The sequence below is a fragment of the Haemaphysalis longicornis genome, unplaced genomic scaffold (genome assembly GCF_048455015.1).
Source record: "Haemaphysalis longicornis isolate Haplotype H1 unplaced genomic scaffold, Haemaphysalis longicornis Haplotype H1 scaffold_10, whole genome shotgun sequence".
In the NCBI taxonomy this organism is placed as follows: Eukaryota; Metazoa; Arthropoda; class Arachnida; order Ixodida; family Ixodidae; genus Haemaphysalis; species Haemaphysalis longicornis.
The window spans coordinates 53,520,126-53,539,107 of NW_027526204.1; the positions used below are offsets into that span (position 1 = coordinate 53,520,126).

Genomic DNA, 18,982 nt, shown 5'->3' on the forward strand with positions numbered 1-18,982 from the left:
CCTACATTGGCTTTTTGAAGGCGCCAGGTATGCTATCCATTTAATTGGCACCAGAGAACCGCACTGCCTTCCGACCTCTATAAAGCATATTTGGCGCGGCTCTGCAGTATTTTGTCTCAGTATGCGCAAATTTTTTAAGTATGTGGAAATATTTTCCGCTGAACGAATGTAACATATATGCTATTGTGCAAGAAGTAAGGAAAACGTGAACCACTGGTGTTGCTGCTTTCATCTAGGCAGGTGCACAAAGGATAAAAAAGTCTGCATTCACCAGTGTGTTCCCCCATGCACACATTTTGTCCAAGTCTTCCACAGACTATATTGTGCTCCAATGCTACACGCCACCATTTTAAATACTGCAACTTTGTAACAGTATTTACAGTTGCTTGTGAAAGATGTGACGCAACTCTTGGCGAGGAGGTGTGAGCAACAAGTTCATTGCTGCCAAAATGAGGACATGAAATGTTTGGGTAACCAGCGAAGAGATACAACTTTGTGCTTGAATGCAGCGAAAATTCTTAGGCTGCAATAATACTAGTTAAGGTCGGTTTTTTTACTGGGAGACGACCTTATTGTGCTGTGGGCGCAATTTTTCTCACTTACTTGGTGACTATCTGTTACCTAAATCATCAACGATGCAAAACACCTGCCTGGGTTCGTAGGAAACGCGTGCTGCTTCTGAACAGTCCAACAGACACCCAAGTTTAAAAACAGATTTTTTTATTTTTCTTGCTGGAGAGTTTCTACGTCGGTATATATTTACCGCAGTTATCACTGTTTTATCATGAACCCGACTACCGTTTATGCCTTGTCTGTCCTGTCATCTTTGTTTTGCTGACGCCGGTACTTCTTTCTCGGCTTATCAATTTTCCTCAAATCGCTGTATAAACAATTATGACGATGATGATGATCGTGATAACCATGACGATGACAAAAATGATGACGATGACGTCGACGACGACAACTATGCGGAGGAAGACTCCTGCACATAATATTGGAGCACACGTTTTTGACTGCGGCATGTATGAATACCCACAAAGACACCATTGCCTACAAACTGAGTAGTCTGTGAATTGTGCCCTTTTAATATATTTCGCTCCAGAACAATGGCAGCAGTTTTATTTTGTACTTTTTACAGCCTTATTATACCCATTACGATTTATATCTTGAAACATTTTCCACGCATAACCTCTTGGTCCTTATAGGTTAAAAACAAGGGGAATCTTCCCCTTGAGTAACAGTCGTGTTTATGTTGGCAAACGAAGACTTTGGCTGGTAACCTAAATATACTGCGTTTATGCAGCAAAGCAAAATAGCGTTTAAACTCGCCATTTTGGGTATCTAGGCGTGCAAAGCTAACGAACGTGAAGAGAAATAAACAAAAACTTACCGCGAAACCAGAACAGAAAGGCTGAGGTTGCAATGCAAACCACGATGCCGACGCCCACCCCTACCGCAATCAGGGTTGGGAAACCACCACTTTCTGAAAAGGAATATATGGATATTTGTAAGAAGGGCAATAGTGAGAGTCGGAACCTTTTGTTGCGGCAGAGCAGATAATTCCATTAATTTATGATGTTTTGTAAAAATCTGCGGAGGTGCGCGATGGCGATCACTTTAATGAGACATGTCTAGACGGCTAAACTTTATAAGTACAATATTTTTTGAAGGTTACCTTGTGGAGCGAAACAGTACGGTAATAAAATCAATTTAGTGATGACAAACAGAATGTACACAGATGGTGAGAGCCCGATCTGCCAGAGAGTAATTCAATTTTGAAAATTGAAGATCGGCACATTGGGCGGGGCTAGATTATTCTTCTCAAGGGCATAATTTCATGAATAATCCACTGAGTATAAAAACCTAGCCACTATATCCACGAAGTTCTAGCTAGGCGATGGGCTCGATGAATCTGGATAGCAGTACTAAATCAAAAACAAGCTAAAAGGAGCAACCACGTTAATTTTACAGGAAACCCAAGTGTGGTTCAAAATCTGTTATCCCGGTATACTCCTGTACCGTATGTCTCACACATACACGTATCTTTTATGTGAAAGATAATATGCACACTACGACTGACATCAAACAATTCGCCTGCGTTTATGACATCTATTTTATTGAAAACACAGGAAGTGTTCTAGTTGAAGGCGTACGAGGTATCTGCTTTTGTAGAGCCATATGTCAAGATCTACAGACGATATCAAATGTGACAAGGAAAAAGGCTTTTGTAGTAACCCACGAATAAGACATAAGTTACAACAGTCGAACATGTTCCAATGAAGAGACACTAAAATTGGGTGCAATTCATACAGCTTCTTTAAAACCTATCGTCTTTAAAAGGAGCAAGACTTCGCCGTTCACTACATCGTCAGAGCTCCACAGATGTGGTGCCAATTGCCATTTTAAAAAACAGCAATCTATTTTCATGTAGCCGATAATCGGCACGGGGACACTATTACCTAATCGCTTCAACTGCGCAATTAATTTGGCCTAAATTGCCTTCAAGGAAGACTCTAGTGAAAAAAACGTTACAAGACAGCGTGGTCTTTATGAAGCCCTCTCGCACAAAGTTCGCGCACGGCGTATCAGGTGACAAAAGTCTAGCTTCCTAAGGAATTACAAAATAACGTTGAGCACAGTACGTCGCAATGGGCGGAATTGTCTGTCGCTTGATATTTCTCAGGAACGCGTCATTTTTCTTACATATGAGTAGGATTTTGCTACAGTCAGACAGGCATCTTACTGCTAAAAATATTAAGGTACTTACTTAAAGCAGACCAGCCGTGTTTCTTAGGTAATATTTTGATCAGCGCTCCTAAATGGTCCAAGATTCTTATACGCACCTACTTGTATAATATATTACCCTAACTAACGCCTAATTCTCTGCGTGTTTGCAAAGAATACTTAATGCTTCTTCCCGCTAACTTTACATTCGCAACTCAGCTTTATGGATGAAGTTCTGGAAGCATATGCTTAGTCTGCGTGGGACGGCCTATACAACAACATCATCCGAAAATGTCAAGTAGTTTATGTGCTCCCTGATATCCGCAAGCCCAAATACCCCAGTGTAGCTTACTACGAAGACCGTTTGCAAATTGTAAATGATTCTTTTTCGCTGGCGTCGTTTATGATCCACAATATAGGGAAAATACAACTTCTCGTAGAAAGCAGAATAGTTTCCAGGATGCCCCAAATTTACCAGTAAGAAAAATAAACCAACCACAAGCCCGGTCCTGTCGACCGAGGCATTCTAAAATAATAATCAGAAAGATACCTTAATTCAGAAAATTATACTGATCAATATTATCAATGCACAAGACAGGTAAAGTTTCTAAAAAACCAGCTGCAAAATCATTTTAAGCAGCTTCAAACATCTTCGACAGCGATGTTATGCTATCTTTGAAGTGTGAATGGGAACAGGCTTACTCTGGGCACGTAACATACCCGTGCCCTACACTGTGCTCAAAAAACAGTAATCCTGCATAAGGCAGACTATTTTTTTAATAGATACTTTTACCAACGTGAGAAAGATACTGATGCACATGTATTATCAGCGCAATTTTATACTCCTTATTAGAGGCCGCAAATGGTTCCTATTTCAACCGTTACTTGCCTTCACTCTTATTACTGTCCGGCGATGAAGGACGTGATGCAGGTGGTGGCGGAGGATTAGATGAAGGCTTCGGCTGAGTTGCAGCCGGGGTCACTTTAGGAGCAGGAGTAGCAGCAGTGGTCCTTTTTTTTATTCCCCAGTTGTACCAAGGTAGACTCTCCGCAGTGCTTTGTGAGATCTCCACATCCCCGAGATTCTCGTTATCGCCAAAACTGTACACTGTGAACCACTTGTAGTCGTTCCAGTGTTTCATTTTCGGAAGCCGAAGTGCCACAGTCTTGCCGGTATACTCTTCCAGGGGTCCAGGGCTACACACAAAGAATGAAACCAATAAAATTACCCTTCCCTGATAATCCACCATAATTTCGGTAGGAAGTAGGTGTTAGGCTGTGGCGTTACGGGTACCTTCGAAAAGACCTATACAAAATATAAAATATTTCACTAAGAAGCTTTAGCAAATACGTGTGGTGAAGACGAAGCCTTTTTCTTCAATCGCCAACCATAACACACTTCCTAAGACAAGATTGCGTCCAACCCACATCACGGATACGGTACTAGATTCCCTCGATTGTGTGGGTTTCCAGTTCCAATGCAATCATCAGTTGATCCAAATGGTCCGTACAACTTGACGCCAGTCCCCGCTTAAGAGCATTTGCACTAAAAGGGGTTTTGTGTCAGTGCCTACAGGCTTCCAATGTTTGAGTGTGTGATAGCGCATTAACGTGCCGCTAGGGTCTTTCCTGTTTATTGTTTGAACGTGGGACGGCATTGGCCGTTTAATTGGAAGCTGACAGCATTTACAGTAACCACGCTCCTCCAAAACGTGCTCCTACACACACAGCAAACCCAAAGGAAACATGCTCCTACTACAAGGTTTGTCCTCTTACTCCTGTGTCAGACATAACCAACAGTGCGTAGGCACCATAACGGCTGTGACTAATAACGAGAACGCATGCAAGCCGTTTGGCACCTTGAGACGCTCTCTGCTAGCTGTGCCTGTGTCGGTGCTAGCGTCCAGGCGTTCCACAGCGAATGGGTTGGACCTACAGGATTACGCGACAAGCCACTAGCGTTTTTATCCAAGTTCCTGGAGTTGCCCAGCAAGACACAGTCTTTAATCCTAGTTCTCTCGGTTCGCACATGGCCGCTTGAGCTCCCAGAGTATTTTCCGAGTAGCCAGGGGAAGCAACGGCCGTTTTTGTGTTTCGCATGAGAGGAAACCCACAAAAGAGATATAGGCAAAATTACGCAATTGCGTGGTCAAGTGGGAGGCACAATTTAGGTCACAGGGTAGTGGCGTTCCGCTGTGGAAAGAGGCCGGCTGGAATCAGTGGCACCCGTTTTCGCCCTCCTTGACGTTGGTGTAACACAGCTTTGAGCCAATACTTAGTGGCGTAAGTGCACAGTTCTGTACGGGGGAAAAGGCTCAAACTTGTGTAAAACAGGTGGTTTCATGATATGCAGACATCTTTCAAGAATGGGCGACAGTTTTTGCCACACATGAATGCGCCATCTTCTTGATGAGGTCGTTGAGAAATGGCTCCCAAACCGCATGAAGCTCATAAAGTCGGAAAACGTCATAGAGACCGAAAGGCGCTGCTTTTGTTCGTAGTAAGAATTGCGTGGAATGTAGCGACGCGTTCCAAGTATATTACGCAAAGGTTACATCAAAATCCTTCAACGTGGGAGCACACGAAGGATATGAAACGTAGCTCGACCATCAGGCAAAAGGCACCCTTGCAAATTGCTCTTAACTTACCACAATAATTAACGCCGTTTCAATGTACAGGCCATTTACCCAAAGGCCGGTTAACATGCCGATAAGTGTAGAGTGACGACTTGTTAAAAGCAGTAGAAATAATTGCTAATGCTCGAAATATACCATCTTCTGGTGTGGCATTACTAAGGACAGGAATGATTGATTGATTGATTCATTGATTGATTGGTTTATTGGTTTATTGCTTTATTGATTGATTGATTGATTGATTGATTGATTGATTGATTGATTGATTGATTGATTGATTGATTGATTGATTGATTGATTGATTGATTGATTGATTGATTGATTGATTGATTGATTGATTGATTGATTGATTGATTGATTGATTGATTGATTGATTGATTGATTGATTGTGCGGTTTAAGGCGCCGTAGCTACACTGGTTATAAGGCAGGCCGTAGTCGATGTTTCCAGAGTAATCTTGACCACCTGGGAATATACCGGACGCCGAAATCTGGAACACACGGGCGTTGCTGCTTTTCTTCTCTATCAAAAAATCGGTAGCCGCGGCCGACAATCGAGCTGGTATCCTTGACGTCAGCATTCTGAGAAGAGGATAATGCACTCGAAGTCCTCAAGTACCATCATTATTTTTTAAGCGACACGACTAGTTGTACCCAAGGGCTTGAAAAGGGCTTACCCATTTCTCGCTAGATCATCAACGCGCCTTCACTGCATGTCATTTGGTGCCCAGCAGGGTAGGAAATGTACGGACGGCGGTGTATGGGTGTGGCCCCGGCAGCTCTGATTCGGTGATTTACCAATGACGTGCGGCCCAAGCGGCGTTGGCCAAAGTCAAATATCTCACTACCACAGCAAGTGGTAGAGGAAGTGTGGTATTTTATGGGCCGTGATATTTTGCACAACCATGTCTTCACATTGGTTCTGAAGAGGGGAAGTCTCCACTTGAGCTTCCGCCAAACGTTGCGAGTATAATTCGTAGTTTGATACCAAAAATACAGATACAAAACGTGAAGACTTGTAGAAGAACAATGGCCACGGTGGTGTTTTGAGGTGTTATTTGATGGGATAGACTAAAGTTTAAGAGCGGGAGTCAAACATAATTTTTTTTTAACTTCACGATGGTAGAACAAGCAGGACGCAATATCCAGAGAGCACAGGAGTACAAGAGGACAGTTGAGAGCGTGTGCCCGCCGTAGGTGATTAGCGACAGGCCGCCATTCGTCTTATAGGGCAATAAACACGCTCCCATAAGGCAAAAGAATAAGTTCAGCGTCTGGGCTGCCGGTAGATCACCCTGTAAGAGATACATAATTCGAGAAAATATCCAAATCAAAGCCATTGCGTGTGCGCGGCGTCCGCGTTCGTTAAACAAAAAAGAATATTTCTGCTCCGTCAAATGCAAGCGTTCGGGGCGTACATATCGAATTGGTGCACGTTGCACCGCAAGCTACTCGCAGCCCAGGACATAGGCACAAGTTGGGCATTCCTTGAGTTAACAGCTTTACAGCGTTTATACGGAAACGTGCTGTCTAGAAAAAACAAACTTAAACAGCTAAGCCAATAAAATTCTCCGCAATACTTTCGCATCTTGCATATTCCAAATGGGGAGAATACCTGTTATGACCTTTATGTGACACAGGTTTCTGAACAAAAGCATTGCTTGGGATTAGGAAGCAATGATTGCGAATCTGGCCAGAGCGCGGCTGATGCCAGTAGGCGACAGCGATCACCTGTGTACGACATATACAATGGCGGTGAGTGTGTCCCTGAGAGTTTTAGAATAAAAAAATCCCCCCATCTCTAAGATGTGAATGATTATGAGAGGGGCGAAGCTAAGATGCTTATCGGTAAAACTGTGAAACATTCGCCCGCACATCATATAAAGACCCGACACGACAAGCTTACCACCGCAACGATGACAAGCCCGTCGACGACGTCGATGTTTGTGATGATTATGTAGGGCTTGTTTGGGACGATGAGAATATTCATGGGTAAGTTGGCGAGTTCGGTGTGTGACATTTTAGCCACCTTGGCCGTTGCCTTCTGCAGATCGTCTAGTGTCGCGTTCCCCCGGTACGTGTTTTGAGCTCGCAGGCGACAAACGACAACCTCTTCTTCTTCCTCTCCTCCTTCTTGGGTAGCAACGAACGCGTTGAACGTTTTGATCTTTTCGGACAATCTATGGTTGGCCAATTCCCAGGGGGATCCTGCCGCAATCAACAGTATTGTGCCGGATAGAGGAGCAACGAGGGACGAGACAGGGCCCGAGCAAGAGGAGATTCGCCCATAAAAGGAGGGCAGGAACGAGTATGCCATCGGCGATCATTATAGATGCCTAGGATTAGAAAAAGTGACCCACGATGCCCGGAATACAAGGAGACGCGGCGGCTCATATGGCCACCTTAAAAGCAGGTTAGGCATTCGTGCAGCGTTCTTTAGTCGCCTGGATAGCAGTACCGGAGACGCGTTCAACGTTTAAAATATCTATAGCACTCGACAGGTCTTCTAGCGTGATACACGCAGAGGAGGTAGATTTGTGTAAATTATAAATCTGTTCGTGGAAAAAACTCTGAGCGATGCTTTAGGGAGGTCATAACAGTCATGTGCTGGACTGGAGTAAGAGTCAGCAGATATAGCCTCGAGTGTGCGGCGCCTAATAACTTTAATGAAGGGTGTGGGATCTGCCCTTTAAAGAAAATGGGAATGCAAGTCAACTGACGTGAAGTTTAAACTCCGATAAGAAGTCTCGCTATATCCTTCGCTATAGGCAGGGTTTCAGCTTTCTCGAAACGATCCCGATCCGTTATTATGTTGGCGATTGTTATTCACTGTTATAAATGTGCTTTCCCCCAGAATGTGTTCTTTTATGACAGCTTTGGACATAAAGGTGTCAATCTTCGAGCTCACATCGAGTTCGTCTTTTATAAATGGCACATACTCTGCGATGAGAGTTTATGCATGAGGCAGCGAAAGAGGGAGAGAAAGATAGTAAGAATATTTTAGTGAAATATTGAAGGGGAAAAGAGTTGTATAGATCGATCTGAGATTGAGCGGCATCCGTCCATGCGTTTGCTTACACCTACGTGAAAAAGTCAATCAGTAATGTTGCGTTGCTGATTTTTCTCTTCTAGGTTTTTAGGTGCACAGGGCAGTCCCACAGAATTTAGTTTTATTCATTGTAAGTTGCATTACCATATCTTATTGCATTTACCATATCTCCATACCATATCATTACCATACCATATCTCAATATCAGAAGCCTCGCCTACATTTTGAGTGTTCCGACTTCTGCTGTCGAAAGAACTTTGCTGCTGTTTTGTTGAGGCTCTGGGAATAAACAGTTAGTTGTTTTGTATTCTCTAGGGCGAATTGGGAGTGAATTGCTTCGTCAGATGACGTATTTTGGCAGCTGTGTCTGGGAGCCCAGGTTTATCTGCCACGGGCAAGCCGATTAGCCTTCCCCTTTGCAAGTACTCTGGCGTGGCCAGGAATCCAATAAAGCTTCACTATTCGTTGAATATCTCAATAGGCGTGCCACCTATAAGGGTGTATAACAAGATTCTGACAGACGACATGGCCACCTGCATTTGATATGACAAGGACGTAGGCTGCCTCAGGTAGGTGAAGAACAGCTTTGTAAATAGTGTATGCTTCCGCTTGTGCTGAGCTGTACTTTGTGGCCATCTGTGGAAGATCTGTGGAGTGGACAGCAAACGTTTTCCGCCGGGGTCCGTGTATACATGCATTTGCATTTGTTCTCTTTCTGGTTTCCTGTGCAAGTATTTAGCTTTTATTCCTCCTCGCGCGGCCTGCCTGGTGGGATCCACATTACTGGGAATGGTTTCCATCTGTGATTGTTGCCTGTCGGTGTGCTCCTACTTGCAGTACGCGTTCCAGGTTTCTTGCGAATATTATGCGGCCGATTGCAAGACTTGGATCCCGCTTTTGCTTTGCCGCATTCTCCTACGTTTGCTGTGTGTGTGGACTGATACGATTTCCTCAATTGTTGCTGTGATGCCCATAGCTCTATCAGTTTATAACTAAAGAGTATGTGTAGCCGTAAGGATAAATTTGCTAATTTTCCTATTATGGTATCCAATTTATGCCGTTGGGTTTTGTTAACCTTTTTATAAAAACATCGAATCTTAAGCAAAATATGATGAACGATTCTTTGAGCCGAAGTAACTCGCTTTCCTTGAAGCTTCTCTGCTTGAGTTGCGCCGGAGGCTCGTCTCAGAAGCTGGAGTAACTGTTCTACCTGTTGGAGAATCTGGTTGAATGTGCTGTCGGCCCCACCACTCTTCTGGAAGTGTCCGGCGGCCTATCTTAAGTCTAGTGGGTGGGGATGATCGTGCACTGAGGCATAAAATAAAAGGCAGCTCCCAACTTCTGCCGGTGGCCACGAGTATTACCGTTTTTTCTGTGGAGTATGCCTTGCCTATTGTTTTGGCTGCTCCTTTGGCTTTATTGACCGTCTCTTGTAGTTGTGTTTTAATATATCTGGGGAAACCTGCGTTCATACTCATGGTGATTTAATCTGCGTGCGAGAGGTGATTTGCGTCTTCTACTTGTTCCAGCATTCTCTAAATCTTAAGACCTGAAGGTTGAACAGAATGGGAGATAGTGCGGTGCACTGTGGTTTGCCTGGTTGCGGATGGGGGTACGGTGGTGTCTCATGTTTACCCGTAGAAACCACGAGGAAACGTTCTCGTAATACCTGATGAGGCGCACATGCTGGATCTACAATCGGTTGCAGCTAACTGCTCTAATATGGCGGCGCGGTCCACGAAATCAAATTCCCTCTTGAGGTGGTGTGCGAGTATAGCCCTCAGTTGTACCTTGCCTGATTCCGCGAAATTTCGTAATGGAGTACTAGGCGGTGCACCAGACGCATGTTCTTGCTTCAGGACAACACTGTAATTAACATGCTTTCCAAACAATGTTTCATTTTTCTGTTCCCACTTATCAGCTTCCCAGATAATACTCGCGGGTTTCAAACCACACCTGCACCGTTGTATTGAATTAAAAATTATTTTCTTGCGGCTACCCACCCATTCGTTCAGACTAAGCGAATGGTTTATCTCAGCGTCATCCACCCCAAAGAAAGAACTGGGATCCTAAGGTGGGACAGCACAAAAGGCTGTCTTGAGACAGAAATGCAGAAGAAAACTGTTGACTTCCGTAATTCATTGCTGAAGGCGAAACCAAGCGTCCGCTGTGAAGCTCTGTTTCTGGATGCTGAACTCGGCTCTCTCAGCTAAAACCATTGCATGGCGGGAGCACAGTGGCTATTGATTAAAAAATCTTAATTATCAGCAGTGCCTTATATAAACAAAAAAGAAATACAATAGCAGTAATACGTAATAAAGCGCGAGATTCTTATCCCTGACTGATTTTTTTTCCTTCTGCGTGCATATTTTTGTCCCCGTAAAACCACTTTCCAAATCACTCGTAACCGCGCCATCAATGAATGATCATCAATTTTACCCGTTTACACTCTTGAGGCCCTCATTGAAAGGGCTGAGCTCTGCTTGCAATCATTTATTTTAAACAGTGTATTCACTACAAGGCTATGCTTAAAACATGACGGGAACGCAAAAATTCCGATGCTCCTGGTGTTCATATTTTCATGTCCATTATTGTGCCTATGCTACACGGCAAGTGGTAATTGACAATTGAACCCACGTCCACAAGTGCACCCAATATATTTATAAAAAAGGCATTGAGCAGACAAATATTTACAAATCAGACAAAACGGCCATTTATTGGAGGTAGAGGTGCTCCTAGGGTGTCAATATTAGAGCTGAGTAGCTGCCTACTTAGTATTGCTTTCTTGAAAACCACATTTGACAACCCGGCTTTCGCCTCAAAACCTCGGATACAAACCACACATGATCTATACGAACTTTTCATTAGGAAAGATGGCAAATATAGGGGTTGACATATTCTCAGGTGCTGCACTGCGCGCCACTGAGCCCGCTATCGAAGAACTTTCCCGGACGCACCTGAGAAAATGGTTAGAGGTGATAGGGTGTAGACGAAGAAAAAATAGGCGAGTGATTCCCTCGATGTCCAAACCTTCAGCAATCTCCCACGGTCCGACCTCAAAATGTTTGCTTTAACAAGGACTCTAGTATGGCCATAATAGAATATCAAGATTCTTTTCAGCGTAACTACCCTCAAATATATTTCATATCTAAGAAATTCATCTCGATGTCATCCCCATCCCCGGTAGGGCACTTTTACACGCGCCCCATGTGCACCGCTAGCGCAACGGGGATAACTCCTTCCCAGAGAGGCAGGACAGATCTCCACTAGATGGCAGTGTGTTACCGGCCTTCCACCGCACCATACTCTAATTTCTTGTTTGGAAATGTTCAGGCAGAGATTCATGGGACCCTACGGAATGCCCATCTGGTGGCCTTCTAAGAACAACCGAATACGCTCATCACGTCTCGCACTGTTGGGATGATACGACCTCTGCTAACATGCACTGACCCATAATCTGTAAAGACGTTGGCAAACGAAGTATGTTTCCGGCTCCGGTGCTGCCCGTTTTGTAAAAATACACGCCCCTGTTTTTGTGAAGTAATCTCCAGCGACGTTTATTTCTGCAGTGGTAGCCAGGAAGTACTGAACTCGGTTTTAGGAGTCAGAAAACGCACTTACAAGGAGTGGCGCAGATCCATCTCAAAAAGAAACAATATTTGGATTTACACTATTGTGTGGCCCATCGTGTACATGTTAACTTTCATAGTGTGAACTACTGTGTCACTGGGACCTGTTAATGCTACTGACTCAACATACGGAGATACCATATGTTTTACAAAGGCAGTTTCTCATCATTCATTTATCTATTTCGCTCTGCCTCACTGCCAGAAGTTCTTTCTTATAATTGCATAACCTTTTACTCAATCATCTTCGTTCCCTTCGTAGCGATTCCGCTTACCTGTACTGTTTACTACGTGGTATCAAACAAAACGTCTGTGTTCTTTTCTTACTGATATCTTTCGGTCTGATGCAATATACTAATTCCGCAGGCGTTTTTTGTCCTTATATTAGGTGAACTCTTAACCGTCGGTTTTAGCGTTAGAATGCTGCTAGGTACCTGACCACACAAGTGGGTCAGTAACCAGCAACATTATTAGGAAGATGTAAAGATACCCTTGCCTAGAATGAGCAAGCAGTCGATATTGAGACAAATATGGGGTTCCTTGTGACGGACCGTAAAGCCAAAGCAACAGTTGGTACTAAACGCTCATAAAGATCTATGAGGGAAAACAGAACCTTTTCGCAAACTACAGGAAGTTATTTTTTATGGAAACTCCAGATTTTCAGGAAAACCATGAAGAGTATTACAGACACAATCTCCTAGGAGTGTTTTTGCCAGATTCTGGTGGGTGAAAAAGGACTAATGGCAAACGAGGCCGACAGATAAGAGCTCTAGACAATGATTTTTGCGAATCATCAATCGCTTACTGGCAGTGTTAGTGAAACATCACAAACGCTGGAACTACACACGACTATCGAATAATGCTGGTCAACTCGGCACCAGTGACAACACAAGTCAAGTTTATAAATGAAGCGCCGCAAGCAATGTTTCGTGTCTTGGGGGATTTTTTTATTTATAGTTATCATGACACGCGAATTGTTTTATAGAATGCAATCGGCACATCAATAACGCAAACGAGCCTGCCCGGAACCAACTAAGAACGATGGTATAAAATTATTCATAAAACAGTGCCACTAATTCACGTGCTTCCATTGAAACCGTATAGCTGTTTTTACATACATCACACGTGTCTTTCGCCCTAGTAACAGACCCTCTAGCAGCACAGATGTTTAGGCCGAGCGTTATTCGACGCACCCAAAATCCTCGCAGACCAATGCCGTCGAAACGCATCGCCTAGCAACCTCTGGAACCTCTGTGCGTAGCTGCGCGCACGTTTTGCCAGCCTAGGCATGAATGGGAAAGCTGGCAAATCAGTAACAAAAGCTTGTGTTTGGTGCTGCACGCAGCATAGGCCAACGTACTTGCCGTTCTCGTCCAGAAGCTTTGTCAACTCATCCGTCGTGGCACCCGTGTCCGGCCCCACAGCGAAGTAAACGTCTGCAAAAGACGGCGAGCTGATTTAGATCAAAATTGCCTATTGCGTCGACCGTACCAGCGTTGCTAACACTGTGCCCATATTACAACCGCCTTTTAAGGTGGCAACCTGCCGAAACAAGCCGGGGAAACATGCAGCCATCATTGCAAAAAATGCCAGCATCTCCACTCCGTGGGTAACGGCGAGGGCGCGGAAGACGGGGAGTTGAAATGACATCAAAGTTTACCCCCGAGTGACATCCTATTTGTGCCCTGACCTTCGTTTAATTTGAGCCTTGAGTTGCAGCAACTGCGACTAACCGCTCAAATCCAATTTCGATTGATTTTCGCAACACGGTGCTGTTCGCACGGATGGATGCAGACGGACGTTCGGAGGGCGTAAGGTACTTCGCACCGTTACAGGCGAGGGAGTAAGCCGTTTGACTCCCGAGTACTACCTCACGGTCGTAGTACAACGGGTAAGAAGACTGACACTAACTCTGTCTGGCCTACGAGACACAGGCTCGAATCCTGCCGGTGACTGTGTGATACTTTGCGTTTGAAAATGCTGTGCGCGCGGACGGGGACGGACATTGTGCGGTCCTAAGGTACTGATCACCTAAAACGTGCCGTGTCGGGACAGATCGCTCCATCTGGTGCTGCTAAACGTAACCCCCAACTCCCCACCGTCTTTTCTCTCGGAGTGTCATGACTGACTCCTCGCGTAAAATATTGCGGTCGCACCAATAAACACCAGTAGTACCGATGAACTACCCTTAATGCCAGCCAGTGACGTGATGTTATTAGATCTGCTCATTTTTTTTGCAAACTTCAAATTACACACGTACACGGCTTTCTTACGTGCCGCCTCGACAAGCCCTCTTTATTTTTCATTAATGTCATTCATTCAACCATTTGGCGACTTTCTAGTCTTCACCTTTCAATCTCTAGTTTCGCTTTACGTGAAGCTTGTCTGTGCTCATAAAAAAGTTCTCAGGTAAGGAGTTTGTTGAAGCGCCGTTATTCCTGCCCGATAGCATCATGTGGTAATGTTGAAGGTAACATTACCCAATACATCATCATAATAAGCTTAGGCGTTTCAGCTATAACTGGAGGGATGCTTGTCGGGGCTCCCTATGGGAGTTTTGCAATTCCAAGAAACTGCAAAACTAGGTATGACCGCCGCGTCCGGCCTGGGCCTGCGCTAAGAACTGCAATTATCCTCCGAATGACTATTTAGGCAACCCAGTCTACAGCAAAAGGATGGAAACCTGGCGAAAACAATTTGCCTTGACCTAGTGATTTTCTGTTTAGTGGAGCCATACGCAACAAATACCATTGGGTAGTGTTGGAACTTCTTCTTCTGCGCCATAACAGACGACGCTGAACATCATCTTCACCAGCATGGACCGAGCGGTGGCACGCGCTCGCGCTCCATGCGACCCTGTTCGATTAAAGCCCTCATTATCATCTGACGTGCGCTCTTCGCTCTCTCTCGACGGCTTGGCAGCTGAAGGACCTCGAGGTCCATTAAATGGTGCCGGAAAGGCGGGATCTCGCGACAAGGCCTACCTCATCGACGCCCGGAGCCGCGCAAGCCCTTCGAACCGACGCGGCGCCGGCGACCTTGGCCCCAGAATTCCCGGCCGCCAGTTGACCGCCATGGAACAGCTACTCCGACATCGCCAGAGTCTCCGCTCTCAGCTGGACGGCGTAATTGTCGAAGTGGAAGCAGCGCTGCGAGGGAAGCCTGGACTTTGGGCGTCCGAGGTGAGCGTTCTTCTTGAACGAATCGAAGCGCTCCACCAGTAGATAAGGAAGCTCAACGACCGTATTTTCGACGAGACGCCAGATGACCTGCTGGATAATGAGACGTCAGACGCTGGGAGATACGGCGATAAGGTCGTGAACACGGCGCGACCCTGCGTTTCGAGCTGCAGAACGCCCTTGCATCCAGACTGCCTACACGACCGCCGAGTTGCCAGACTACGATCACCAGCAAGACTAAGTTGCCTCAGCTTGACCTTCTAAAGTTCGATGGGAACCGGAAGAACTGGCGGCGCTTTTGGATGCAGTTCGCGTCGGCCGTGCATAATAACGACGACCTGAGCCCTGCAGACAAATTTAACTATTTGAATACCCTCCTGACCGGAGCTGCCGCATCGGCCATCTCTGGACTCCAAGCCAGCGAGGAGTGTTACAAAGACGCCATCCACATTCTAAAGAAGCGCTTCGGTGACGAAACGCTCATCGTTCAAGATTACCTCAGAGGCCTTCTGGACTTAAAATCAGTTTCGTCGTCTTCGAACGTGCATCAACTTCGACGGCTATACGACGAGGTGCAAGTACACGTACGAAGTTTGAAGGCACTTGGCATTAGTACTGGTAATTACTGCCTAATTCTACGGGAGATCCTCCTCAGAGTACTGCCATGCGACATTGTTCTGAAGTTTCACGAGCACTTCAGCCCACCGACGCCTTCAACAACGGCATCCACCTCAGCTCAAGTAATAAGGGACCGACAGAACCAGACGGCACAGCCCGAACAAGAGCTTAAACAGCTTCTCCAGTTCATCGACCATCAAGTTGAGTGTCGAGAAGCCGTGGAGCACCATAGAGGAGTAAGGACCTCAGACGTCGCTGTGACCCCAGAAGAGCCACCTAGAAAGCAGCAACGCTGTGACGTACATAGCATGTCGGCTCTACACCTTTCAGTGAACAACAATCAGTGGTGCCTGTTCTGCCAGTCCACAAAGCATCGTTCAGAGGTCTGCGACCTCGATGAATGGGACATAACGCGAAAAAAGCAGCTGCTCACCAGGGAAGGTCGATGCTTCCAATGTCTGAAGAAAGGCCACTTGTCCAAGGACTGCCGAGGTCGACTGCGCTGCCGCAAGTGTGCTCGAAAGCATGCAACCACCATGTGCACGGCACACAGTCGCGGGCTCCGCATCCTCGGGACGCCACCGAATTCTTTTCGACGGCGGAATCCAACGCAGTTTTATCACTGCAGATGTATCCAAGAGACTAGGATGCGAATTGTAAGAAGAGGAGACCTTGACTGTTAGTGTCTTTGGAGGTCCAAAGGAGACAAAAACCTTCCGTAAAGTACGTCTATCCATAGATAGCGCGAAGACACAGAGGCCCGTACAGATTGAGGAGCTCGAAATCGACACAATATGCAACGAGTACACTCCGGTACCGGACGATGAAGTCATTACGAAGATGAAAGAAATGCACTTGGACACAAGGGCACTCAGAGCACAGCGATTCGGTGAAATCAAAATATCGATCCAGATTGGTGCGGACCACTACTGGTATCTAGTGACCGGCAATGTAAAACCACGGCCCACTACGCTCAAAGCAGTGGAAACGTTGCCGGGCTGGACTGTACAGGGCCTGTCGGCAGTAGGAGCAAATGTCACGGACTGTGCCATCGTTATCGTGCTCCATGCGTGCGTGGGAGCCAACGAGGTGTCGAAGGTTCTGAACCATTCGTCGCAAGTTGGAGGCATAGGCGCCAAGTGCAAGAACAAACAAAGCTGGGGCACCACCAAACTGGCTATGACACGAGTAAAAAAGGCCGTCGAAGCGACAAATGAGCGACAAGAGGTTCTTTCCTCGTGGAAACCAAGCTTCGACCTAGGAAATAGCCTTGCTTTTGCGACGATGCGGATCCCCAGCTCAACGGAAAAGCTAGAAAAAGGTGTCAAGCTTGTGAGAAGGTATGACGCAACGACTCGAGATCACCTTAAAAAAGAAACCAAGAAAGAACTGAACATCTCTTGTGATCCAGCACACCCACGCACAGGTCCTCCATGGGGGAGTACGAGACATTCTGATCAAAGTGCGCAAGAGGTGCCAGGTACCAGTCGCCGACTAAAAAAGAGACGACATTGGCGATGCTTCGTCGGCCGAAATACCATCAAGCAAGAATTACACCCGCTCTGCAAAGACCATTCAAATGTAGCGCACCTGCGTCATCTGTCGGCGGGGGAGAGTGTTGGAACTTCTTGCTCTTCTGCGCCATAACAGACGACGCTGATCATCATCTTCACCAGCACGGACCGAGCGGTGGCACGCGCTCGCGCTCCACGCGACCCTGTTCGATTAAAGCCATCATTATCATCTGACGTGCGCTCTCCACTCTCTCGCGACAGCTTGGCAGCCGGAGGACCTCGAGGTCCATTACAGGTAGGGAATGTTCACAGAAACTATGGTGCAGAAGAGATACATTTCCACGTTATTTTTTCGCGAAAATTTCTTTGGCCAGGTTTGTCAGCGTTGCTTCTGCGATAACGCCCATTGCCTTTACCTCTACTGCAGCTGCCTTTTCAGAAATCCCTAATCGCGCTGCCCCGAAATTGCCTCCACAAAAGCCGAAGTCGGGCGCGCACCGAGGATTTCTCAATATTTTTAGGTGCCTTAATAAAACAGTGCGCACCGTGTACTTCTTTCTGTTTTTTGGAGATAAAAGTCTTTCTTTGGCCACTTAAACAGAAGTTTTGGTATCTGTATCTGTCTGACTCGATTAAACCACCTGGACGAAGTGGTACAGAAACGGCGCAAATCTTATATAATCACTACCAAATCTAGACGTCTAAGCTCGGTGCAAATGTTCATATTTGTCAACATTGCCGAACAAGACCAAGACATTAAGCAAATATCAGGCAAAAAATCAATACTTCAGTGGTAGCTGCAGTGTTCTCTTATAAAACAATCAACGAATGCTTGGTTTTTGCGATAGCAAATGAAATACTAAATCAACTGCAGAAAACCATCGCCTGATGTTGCCCGCACCACCGGGCGCATTTAAAAATTCAAAGAGCAACAGAAACGAAAGGTTCCTGTAGATAGGTTCCACGTTCCTCTCGGAGCGCTCGTGCAGTAGGGCACCGTGGTTCTTTAAACATTGTGGTAGGGTGCGTCGATTCCCGGATTCTCTGCCGTAAAGCAGCGTTGGCAGCGAAGCACCCAACTTGGAGCAGTGGAACGCGGTAAACTTAAATCTAGCTGATCTAGCGTGTCATATTGGGGGGAACTCGACGGGAGAGGAACAGCCAAACAAGTGAGCAGAAAAGAGAAGGGAGGCATTTACTTGCCAGAAACACCAGTCGACTATCGTCTTCGGTGGACATTTTCAACAAAAGGAGGACATACGCGGCCATTTTTTGTCTGATTTTGGCAATAAAACAAATGCGGTGAATATTGCTCGGTGCTTTTTTTTTCTTTCTGATGGACGCCCTCTGTGAAATGCGCAGAACGCTATGGAAGGCGTTGGACAGATGCGTTATGCAGCTGCGTTAAAATGCGCCCGAAAGTGTTAAAGCAGAGGGTAAGGGACGCTGGACACTTTCCGCGGATGATACGAGGATGGCCACATGTATGGAGGAGGACAGCCGGGTGCGTATTTTCTCCAGAATTGCCAAGTACCAATTTTGCATCAAAACTCTTCTTTGGGCCCACAGTGGAGCCAACAGAAGTGCACTTAACAGAAGGTATGTACAACGACGACAGACCAAGCAAACAGAAGTCGATTG

At 45.9% G+C, this 18,982-nt stretch overlaps 1 protein-coding gene across 1 annotated transcript in view; it reads right to left on the bottom strand.

Annotated features, from left to right (window-relative positions):
- Window positions 1-3,605: 3,605 nt before the first annotated feature.
- The window catches only part of LOC144159836 (protein Skeletor, isoforms B/C-like), a 96,289-nt gene continuing 80,912 nt past the window's right edge, over window positions 3,606-18,982 (bottom strand). The window contains exons 7-8 of the mRNA XM_077691506.1: window positions 13,391-13,466; window positions 3,606-3,921 (exon numbers count right to left, since the gene is read on the bottom strand). Coding sequence (XP_077547632.1) covers window positions 3,606-3,921; window positions 13,391-13,466 — 392 coding nt within the window. The remainder of the gene's footprint in view (window positions 3,922-13,390; window positions 13,467-18,982) is intronic.